The 10,786-nt window shown below is 45.1% G+C and overlaps 1 protein-coding gene across 1 annotated transcript; it reads right to left on the reverse strand.

The window, feature by feature from the left end:
• Positions 1–800: 800 nt before the first annotated feature.
• LOC116386197 (protein-tyrosine kinase 2-beta-like) lies at positions 801–10,453 on the reverse strand. Its single transcript, XM_031852233.1, has 30 exons — positions 10,274–10,453; positions 9,839–10,171; positions 9,466–9,644; positions 9,294–9,381; positions 9,000–9,079; positions 8,785–8,847; positions 8,580–8,634; positions 8,361–8,501; positions 8,199–8,270; positions 7,937–8,038; positions 7,545–7,662; positions 7,223–7,262; positions 7,010–7,041; positions 6,775–6,822; positions 6,562–6,656; positions 6,367–6,448; positions 5,345–5,445; positions 5,146–5,261; positions 4,950–5,050; positions 4,666–4,755; positions 4,022–4,226; positions 3,672–3,774; positions 3,492–3,539; positions 2,877–3,002; positions 2,611–2,643; positions 2,365–2,389; positions 1,995–2,035; positions 1,704–1,838; positions 1,476–1,556; positions 801–1,323 (listed from the first exon to the last, which is right to left on the reverse strand). The coding sequence occupies exons 2-30, from the start codon at positions 10,040–10,042 to the stop codon at positions 1,081–1,083; spliced, it is 2,847 nt and encodes a 948-aa protein (XP_031708093.1). The 5' UTR covers positions 10,043–10,171; positions 10,274–10,453; the 3' UTR covers positions 801–1,080.
• Between the last annotated feature and the right edge of the window lie 333 nt (positions 10,454–10,786).

A 10,786-nucleotide genomic window follows, 5' to 3' on the forward strand; every position in this document is an offset into this window, starting at 1 on the left:
GACTCTGCTCCGCCAGAGCTTCCGAAGAGATGGCCCCCACCCTACAGTCTCCAGTGCCCCATTCCCGCCAGTTGCCGGACATCAACGGTCCCCCATCGATCGCCTAACCGCCTTTCTACAAACCCTCTTCGTTTCTTCTTCCTGACATCCCTCGACCCCTTCATCCCTCGACCCCTCCATCCCTCTACCTCGACCCCTACCCCACATCCCTTCCTCCCTACCCCCACATCCCTTCATCCCTCTACCCCTACCCTATATCTATTTCATCCCTCGATCCCTTCCGCTTCTTGAATCTAACAATCTTTCCACTATGCAATAAACCTCTCAAAACTCATACTGTTATTGGCGTGGTCCTTGTTAGTGAATTGCTCTTTACGTTACTCTATACAGCACCCTGCAGTCTTTCTTAGCCAAGAATTTATAGAAGTTGTTGTCGTTGCCAACTCTTCCTCATCATTCCTGGGACTCACATCATGTTCTTGCAGCGATAGTGCAAGTCTTCTCTGTTAAGCATGTCGTTGCAGGTGCAAGAACAGAAATCAAACTGGCGGTGCGTGGCCTCAGATTTTCAAGAGTGCCTGATACAAAATGCAGAACAGAGTGTCCTACCAGAGAGCTGTATGCTCGGCATCTGTTCATCAGAGATGCCAGATTTATACTCTGCAGACATCATTCGACAAGAGATTTTTCCAGTTTTTCCTCACTCCTGTCTTTGTTGTTTTCAGCTGGCACAAAAAAATATCGTTACCTGTTAAACGCTTATCTTGTCTAATGACGCAAAAGGAAAAAAAACAACACAGAACGTGCAAAATCACATTGTCTTTAATAGTAAAAAGAATACAAAACAGTATAACTTTATTGCTTTTATACATTGTGGTTGTATATTTTGTTCAACTTCAAGAAACGCTCAGTTTAACTTAACATGATTGTATTTTTTTGAGAGAAAATACAAATATAATATGACATCTTTCATTCGCATGAGTACAGGAAGTGCTTCACACAAACTCCTCCGCTCATTCTTCAACCTGAACATCGTGTCCGTGATTTAAACCAGAGGCCCTTCGATCAGCGAGGGGAACTTCATTCCCCAGAATCCTCTGCACCTTGCGATGGAGGTCTGGGCCTGGCCAGGTTGGCCCGGACCCGAGCCTGGTCCACGGCGTCCAGCAGGTTTTTGGAGTCCAGAGCCAGAGTGTGAGCGGCCGCCAACATCTGCCGCTGGCATTCCTCCTTCAGCGACGTCATCGAGTTCTGCTGGGCCAGTCGCATCTTGTTGATCAGCTCCCCTAAATCCTTGTTCAGCAGCTTCTTAGTGCCCTCGATCTGAGATGGAGAGCAGAGACGATCACATGATACATCACACATCTGTGTCCTGATTCAACGCAACTGCAGGTACCATCTCCAATCAACTAATCAAGCTATCGACCACATGCAGGTTCACTGGTTGATGCAAAGAGAGGTGAAGTGAGGCTGACCTCTGTGGTGACCGAGCTGTGCAGGGTGGGCAGGATCTCATCCACGCTTTGGATCAGGCTGCGGAGAGTGATCCCCGCCGCCTGGAGGTGGACGAGGGAGACAAAGACAGGGGGGGGGGAGACGGAGCGAGGGAGGACAGGAGTGGGAAGAGGGAGAGTTAACCATAGCTTAGTTTACTGTGGTGTTTGTGTTTAACAGTGGTCTTAAATGGTATAAAGACGGCCTACTTTGACAGCGTTGGGATACTCTGAGGCCGGCAGAGTGTTGACGTCATTCTTCAGCTTGACCACCTGTTTCACCATCGCCATGACGCCGGTGTAGACCTGGTCACCCGATCGGTCCAGCTCAGCTGTGGGCCGAGGCTTCGACAACACAACATGGCTTATTTTTAATGACCAAAATGCTCAAAAAAAAGTCTTACCATTGGAACTTTTCTAGTTGTTTTTAACGGTTCTTTTCATAAGAAAGTAACAAAATCTGAGACTATTTCCTCGGGGGAGGGGTGTTTTATTTTTTACCTGTGTGGCTGTGGGAGGCATCGGGGGCTTTTCTAGAGGACCTGAGGGAGATAGAAAAAGCTGCATATCTGCACATTTTGTTTCCCCACACATATTTTGCATTTTCTATATATACAATTTATGGTGAAAGTAATGCATTTTTATCTCGTTTTCATTACTTTTTTTGTCTTGGAATGTTTGCCTATGTGCAGCCTGTACAAGCTGCGATTAATATGTTGTAACTATTTATGCCGTGTGTCTCTGCTTATACAATCTAGTGAATTTGTTTAATTTCATGCATAGCTTTTCTGTATTATACTGCTGCATTAGTAGCAACATCCTTTTCCATTAAGAGTGCAAGACACAGTCAAGCCTGTTTAAGAAGGCTCACCATTTTCTGGGCTTTTTTCAGGAGGCTGCAAAAAGAAAGGAAGAAAACAGGATGTGAATCTAGCAATTTAAATGAGTTTCAAAATTCATGTCAATTTATTTCTGTGAATTGGCTTTTCAAAAATTGGAGATGATAGAGAGGTTCACAGGTTTGTCGCTGCCCCTTAGTGGTAGAAAAGTGCTTCATGCAGCTTTAATATAACTCTCAAATTAGCACAAGAGGATATAACAACAAGATAATAAGTACCTTGATGTGTGAATCCACTCTCACAACAGGATCCTGCAGGAAAAAAAGCAGATGTCAGTGAATCTGGCAGTTGCATAATGTAGGCGAGGTGGTAATGTTTGTTTTTCACGTGTCTTGTGCTTGCCAAAGATCTTCCGCTTTCATGACACATCACTCTCTTTCGTCACACTCTCGAGGCCACAAACTTCTTCCTGTGCTTCTTTCGACGAGCAGCGCAAGGCATGCTCTGTGTGTGTGTGTGTGTGTGTGTGTGTGTGATCCCTCACCAGTTGTCTCTCCTCCTGCTCCAGCCACTGTTTATCCACCAGCATCTCTCTTCTTTGTCTTTGTAAAGTGTCCTCCACTCGCTCTTTCTCTTTCTGCCACACCGGCCTGGTGTCCCTGTCTGTTCCCTACAAACACACACACACACACACACACACACCCCCTTTAAATGTCACCTTTCGAGGCAGTATAACTTGATTGTTTGAATCATCTTTGTCTAAGGATTTGTTCAGCTTTCACTCAATTTCTAGGAAATTATTTTGCATATCAAAATTGAAATTCCCCTTCAGTTAATGTCCATGTTGTTGCTTAGTCATCCACTTTTGACACTCTGGTCTAAAGAGCAGCTGCAGAACGTGACTCAACGACAAACTTCCTTCTGTTTTTTGATGTAATTGTGGAGCTTCAGTCTATCGTGTGCCAGCATTTTCTTTACATTATTTGCATTACTACATTTGGTTTTACAACATTTGCAGTTTTTTGTGTGTTTTTTGCTCCATAAAGGGAGGGGGAAGTAGATTTGATCAGATATGAAATACAATGCATGACCTTGTAGCATGTTACTCCGTGTGTGTGTGTGTGTGTGTGTGTGTGTGTGTGTGTGTGTGTGGGGACACCTGTATGTGCGTGACTCGAGGAAGAGTATTGCCGTGTATTCTGGACGGCTGGTGAGAGAGAGAAAGAGAGGACATGTGATTTAAAAACACAGCCTGTCATGGTCATATTGGAGGCAGCGCAAACTTAACACCAATTCACTTCAATGCAGTCTTTCTTGGGAGCAGCATCGAGCTGCGTACCTTGGGCGGAGGCTCTGTGATGTGCTTTGGGTCCAGCATTGATGTGGTGGAGTGGGATCGGTCTCGCCTCAGCTCCTGCTCCAGCTCCATCCTGTGGGACTCACTGACACACGAACGCAGACATCAGTTAGTGTTATGACGTCGACGTGTTCTCAGGGGTTAACTTCTGTGTTGATTGACATGATGTCTGACCAATAAAAATGTTTTTATTTGAATATTCATATTGAGCTTGACCTGAGATCCCAGCATGCAAAGCTGGAAGAACAGATTTGAATCTCTGAAACCACCAAAGCATTTTCAAGACTTTCAGAAGTGTGGTATAGTAATAGAGGAGAGGAATGTGCGTGCACCTCAGGAAGCAGACGAGCTGGCTGAAGCTGGGCCGGGCGTGCGGCTCATAGGCCCAGCAGCGGCTGAGCAGGGAGTAGACGGTGGGCGGGCATTGCCGCGGCTTGGGGAGTCGAACCCCCGACTCCAGCTGGTTGATCACCTGCCCGTTCTCCAGCCAGAAGAACGGCTGCTGGGCCATCGAGAAGGTCTCCCACGCACACACACCTGGTCGAACAAAACACGACTACTATTGTAATTCTTGTATCGGTTAGCCCTAGAATTAAAGCACAGTGTTACAAATAAACTTGTGATTTAAATGTTATTCTGGCCTCTAACATAACCAGGTTAAATGCTTGCTGTATACACAAGCAGATGTCAGAGTTATGCTTGTCTGTATATTAAAACAGTAAGTTTAATTGTATGACAGACTTGGCTTTGAGTCTGGGTGGAGTGTAGACTTCCTCATAAATTACTGAAGAGTTGTGTTCACTTCTGCCAATGAAAACCAAAGAAGTTTCACAATTGTGGAACTCAATTTATAACTTTGGTTCCACAATTTAGTATTAAGTGACTACAAGTCATTATACTGCCCACACATTCTGAGAATAAGTTCATCTTTATGTTCAGATGCACTACAATATACACAACGTGTTGTATTTCTCACCAAACATCCAGACATCACTAGCTGTGGTGAAGCGTCTGAAGTTGATAGACTCGGGTGCCATCCATTTGATCGGTAATCGACTTACGGAGGCTGCGCACAGAAGAAGCATATTTGAAGAGAAATAGACCCAAAAAAAAAACAGATTTTACAAAGATTAAAATAATAAGAATGCAAGCAGGAGGTAAATAATACCCCAAATAAACAAGAAGATATGAACACACTGAATGAGTTGAAATGTAGAACCACACACATTGTGTGTGTAGTGAGTGCATGTGTGTGTGTACCTTTATAATACTCTTGTTCGTCTACATAGCGAGACAGGCCAAAGTCGCCGAGCTTGACGCACTTGGGAGACGCCACCAAGACATTTCTCACCGCTATATCTCTGCAGCACACAGACGGAACAGAAACCAGACCCAATAATTATCCGTGTTGAAATAAAGACAGCAGAGTTTTTCATGGTTTTCTCTAATGAGTTACCGGTGCACCATGTTGTGTCCCTCCAGGTAAGCCAAGGCTTTGCAGATTTGCAGACAGTACAGTGTTAACGTTGCAGTGGTCAGGATGTACTGCTCCTGCAGGAGATAGCTCCCCAGCTGTCGGGGGAAACAAAAAAAGAACACTTCATACATTCATCTCAGCCAGTATTATATTCTGTACTGTTAGTTTAATCACACACCTCTCCGTGTTCAAGGAGCTCCATGACGATCCAGACAGGGTCGACCTCGATGACTCCGATTAGACGCACGATGTGGGGGTGATCCAGATTTTTCATCAAGCCTGCATCAGACAGAGCAGCTCAGGTGAATAACGTATCGCTTTGTGTAACGATGTATCAGTAGCAGAGAAAGAAGACAGAGAAAGACGTTAGTGGAGAATAGATGGTCTCTGAACCACTATGAAACCAGGAAACCCAAATGTGTTGGTGTGAAAGAGCTTTTCCAAGGGATGAATTGCAATCTTCCTTTTCTTTATAAATAGTTTACGCTTTCTCTTTCATACTTTTAGCTGCAAAGAGCAGTTCACCACTGGCAGCTGTTTTCAGTTCTAAAACTCAATGTACGTTAACAACAAAGTTCCCGACATGTCGGAGCATTTAACCACTACAAGGCCAGGCATTTCCCTCCGGAGTTGGTGGAGACCAAAACCGAGCTAAAACAGAAGAAAACATTGGATTTGCTTTCTTGAGGTGGAGACAAACAGGCCTCTGAATGAATGTTGTCCTGTGGCTGCTCTATATGAACATTGTTTTCCATCTTATCTTAACATTACGTGCAAATGTATCAATCGCCTGTTGTCTTCCTAAACCTATTCTTTGTCAGTCATCTCTGAACATAAATCAAAAAAGGTCTCTTGTGTCGAACCCGAGGTTACCACAGGCTCCAGTCAGAGCTTTTTCACAAAGCCACATCCAGGCAACAGGAAGTCGACTACAGCAAAGTTCTCACTGATAAAACATGCAAAACACTGAAATGTTCCAAACTCAGATACTCCGCACTATTATCATTACATATCCCTCTGAAGGCGATTAGAAGAATGATCAGTTTAATGTGAGGAAAATGTCGACATACCAAAAAGTTATTTTACGTCATGATGGGAAAGTTTTACACTTCCTGTTGTGAACGTTTGTCAGGCAGTGCAGTTGCATCATAGATCTCTGCACAACACCTGTGAAGCCTTTAATCCCTGCGACATACTCACCAGCTTCACTGAGAAACTTCTCTTTTACTTCAGCCGAGAAGTCCTTACAGGTTTTGATGGCCACACAGATCCTCTCTCCCGTCTACAAACACGCATGGACACATTATCCACTCAGGTTGCATGTTCTCATCAGGTGAGGAACAGATTTTTATAGTCTGATCCTTCAGTGTGACGACACAAAGACGACCAACTCACTGGGCTTTTATAAACTCCGTCGTGAACCTCTCCGAAGAACCCCTCGCCCAGGATCCGACCCACAACGACGTCGTCTCTGGACATCCTGTGCTTCTCTGAACACACAGACATTAAGAAACAGAGGGCGTCTAGAGACCTGGATGCAAATATTTGTACACTAAATATCACAAACAGTGACATTTTCTTATTCATTTTCAGTGAAACTCGACTCACCACCGGAGTCTTCTTTGCCCTCTGAAATCTCTGCATAAATATCCGAACCTGAGGTTAAAGAAACATGTTGAAATTAAAGGTGTCTACTTTGCATTTGTTGTTCTGTTTACAGCCACAAGCAAACAGAAAAAAACAAACTTCAATCGTTGAATAGTCCAAGTAAATTATTGCAGGCAGGCATGTAAATTACAGTCCACATCTGATGTGTCATTTGTAAATCAGTCATGAGACTTACTCAGACCTCCATCAGGACTACTGGCACCACCACTGGAAGAGAGAGGGAGACTTCTTTAAAGCAACACAGCAGCATAACGTTACAATCAGCCTGTGACCTTTTGGTCCAGTAGACAGGCATGAATATGAAAATATGAGCATGAAGGAGGAGGAAGGTGTGAAAATGAACCGTGCTTCCACTAAATTACTTTCCAATAGGATTCATCACACTCACCTTTGCGGGATGTCAGGTAATTTCAGTCTTGCATCTCTCCCTGAAAGAACAGAATCTTTGGTTTAGTTTTTAGTTATTAGCAAATTAAAGGGACATTTTCTTATACATGGCTTCGGTACCTTCTGACATCCTTCTTATCAGTTATGATACAACTTTTTAAATAAAGGCCCCGGTTTAATCCTATTATTTGAACCAGTTGTTTGAAGTCGAAAAGAAAGAGAAAGCACCTGAGTAAAGTCTTTATGATTCATGGGAAATAGGAGGCAAACGTATCCCTGGGTTGTTAGCATATGTGTTCGCTACATTTATGACTCGAGTGTACCTTTGCTGGGTCGGATAATGAGCGAGCTCTCAGAGGCGCCTTCCAGCCGACAGTAGCCATCGATCAGGTCGGCCATGTTTTCTGCCACGGCCAGGGAGGAGGTGTTGACCGACAGCGGCTGGAGGGGTTGAAGATACAAGATATTCAGTGTGGGTTAAACCGCTCCAACTTGCTGACCTGCTGACTCTTATAAAAGTGCAACTCAGAGGCCAGAGGACATTTGGTATGTGTGAAACAGGGTAAACATTTGAAGAAAATCCTCCACAGGTCTGAAGTCCACTTACCTCCCCTTTAAACCAAAACCTGTCATATACACACTTTGGTTTTTGTGTGGCTTAAACAAATGGTACTCTAATCACCCAAAATGTTGCCCTAACCCTTCAGGAAGTCACCTGTTTGGCTCCCTCTATGTGCACAGTGAGCAGAGCCTGGCCATCACTCTCAGCAGAGCAGGACATACTGCGCACCTGAGAGAACGTGGCCAGACGGATGGGCTGCAAAAGAGACAAAGACGATAATTAATATATACATTATGACGGATCAGCGTCTGCAAATAAGGCTGATTGTTACTGAGGTGTTGCCTGCGGTGTATTTATGTTTGCAGAGCCTTGCATACTCATCATATCATCATCATCATAGAGAGCGTGAGCTCACCTTGGAGTTTTCAGTTTGCTGACTGATGCCTTCAGGGTCGATGACCAGGTCTATTGTTAGATTCCAGCCATGCTAAACACACAGGACATGCACACACAAATGCGTCAGAAAATACAACATTTAGCTTGACAGAAAATTACCTTCAATCTCCCCCATGCTCACCACCAGCCTGCAGGCGAAGCGCTCCTGTGTGTAGCTGTAGCACTGGGCCAGAGTGGTGAAGAACCTGGCCATGCACTGGTCCTGCTTCAGAGTGGAGTAGCCCTGGAACGTCTGCTGGATCAGCCGGCGTAGCTGTTTGGGCTGAGGCGTTGCAATGCAGACAAATTATAATCGTACGATCTCTTTGCGTCATGTGCTGTCGTTGTTTCAGCTCGTTACCTTCATGCTGTTGATCATCTCTCTGGGAAAGAACAGGTCCAGACCCACGTCCTTCCTAAAGGAGGAGAGTCAACAGCATGCAGTCAGATATGCAAACACATGGGTCAAGGGATTCAAACCAGGAGTCGTCTTACTAATGCATGAACCATTTGTGCATAAAAAGGCCTGGTGTCGATGCACAGACGCCACAATCCAAGCGACTTACTCTAATAGTTCAAAGTTGGACTTTTTCTCCAGTCCGTTTGGATTCATGTCTTTGTAGAACCTCCTGCAATGAACACAATGGATGTTTTGCGATTGTATAAACAGACAGTGTTTGATTTTTCACTGAGAACATTAAATCTCCAGGCGTTTTGTTAGATCTGGAACAAAGATATCTTTATTTTTAAGAGCGTGCATGAGGTGGTGGTTGCTCAGTACCTAATTTCCAGACAACCAAGCTGTAGAGCCATCCCATCGCTGACTTTTGAGGCATACTGCTGCATGTAGTCCCATCGTACCTAAGGGGTAAACACACACACACACACACACACACACACACACACACACACACACACACACACACACACCTTCCATTGACTGCAGCCATTATAAACACAGTCCCATACCTAACCTCGTCCCTAATCTAAACCCAATCCTGAATCTTACCCTCGGGAAGAGATAGAGAGTCAAATCTAAGAGTAATTTGCAAGAGTAAGCAAACGTGTTACTGACCTGCTGGTAAAGGTAGAGCATTGTGGTTCTGTCATCTTTGAATTCCTCTATGAAGTCTGACGGGATGTATCTGACCCTCAGGTCATATCTGTACAAACAAACGGCACGGTTAGCTCCCCCGATCCACTTACACTATAAAACTGCACACAGACACAAAGACTGAAGTACTGACCTCCACTCGGCCTCCAGGTGCTGCTGCTCGTACCGCTGGGTGAGTTCGGACACGGTCAGGTCCGGGTGCAGCCAGTGCACCACTGAGGACTTGAGGTGTTTGAGGAGGAGGCAATAGCAGAGTCGGTGTGTTATATCTGGACCCACGCAGCCGCTGGACAGCACCATGTTAATGACATCCTGGGACAGAAATCATTACACAGGGACGTCTGTGGGCATGTGGGCTTTCAGAATGTGTTCAGAAACAGTAGTAGAGTGCAGTGGAGCATAAAAGAGTTCAAAACGGTAAAGAACAGCAGAGTTTCGTTTAGTAGAGGACATCATAGTAGAGTGCAGTAAAGTAACAGAAAAATATACAGTACAGTAGAGTATACCTTGACAGTCCATCCTTCCTCACAGCGGACCAGTTTGAAGTTCTTGCCCAGGTTGGAGCTGTTGCTAAAGAAACACACTTTGATGATCTTCACCGGGACGATGCTGTCCCTGGAGACGGTGGCCAGAGGAGACGCATGCGAGGAATCTGATGGGCTGGTGGCAGACATGCTCCTCCAGTGCAGGGTACAGCTGTCTCCAGACATCACACACACACACACACACACACACACACAGCGTGTATGCTACTGCATGCAGGCATACATTGCTGTCAAGCCAACATACATCATTTCACTCTCTTCCTTCTCTCTCATACATGAAGGGACGCATTGAAGCTGGAGACAGGAGACAGGACACAACGATGATGCCGTTGGATTTGAAGAACATTACGATCTGAGTAAAGGATTTGACTTCTGCTGCGATCTGTCTGTACTCACCAAGTCTTGCACCAGCTATTGTTCGCCTCTAAAAGTGAAGACAAGCCAGTGCCAGCGACAGACTGCATTCAAGTTACTTTGCAAAGTGCAGATTTTGTTTTTCTTTGGCAGGTTAACAGAGCCGGATAGCACAGAGCCGTGCCCCTGAAGAAGAAGAAGGAACGCATCAGTGAGCGAAAGAGGAAATGACACTTAACAGGCGAATAAGGAAGTTGAAGAGCAGCTTAACACTGACAGGACTGATGAAACCACCGTGTCACCCCCCTCTGTCTCACATGCAGTGGCACAGTCCAGCAAACCAAACCACAACCCACCCCCAACGATGCACAAAGGGACACGGCACTCACTTCCTCCTCCAAAAGTTCTGATGAGCAAAAGCACAGAACAGGTGAAAACTGGGGAGTTAGGCTTGAGTGTTGACACGATATCTCTATCAACTCCTTTGAGAGAACAACAATCACTACACCAGCTGATCATTTACAGGTTTTTAGCCACACTGTGCTACATTCGGTA

The sequence above is a fragment of the Anarrhichthys ocellatus genome, unplaced genomic scaffold, assembly GCF_004355925.1.
Source record: "Anarrhichthys ocellatus isolate YVR2014 unplaced genomic scaffold, GSC_Weel_1.0 scaffold12, whole genome shotgun sequence".
Taxonomy (NCBI): Eukaryota; Metazoa; Chordata; class Actinopteri; order Perciformes; family Anarhichadidae; genus Anarrhichthys; species Anarrhichthys ocellatus.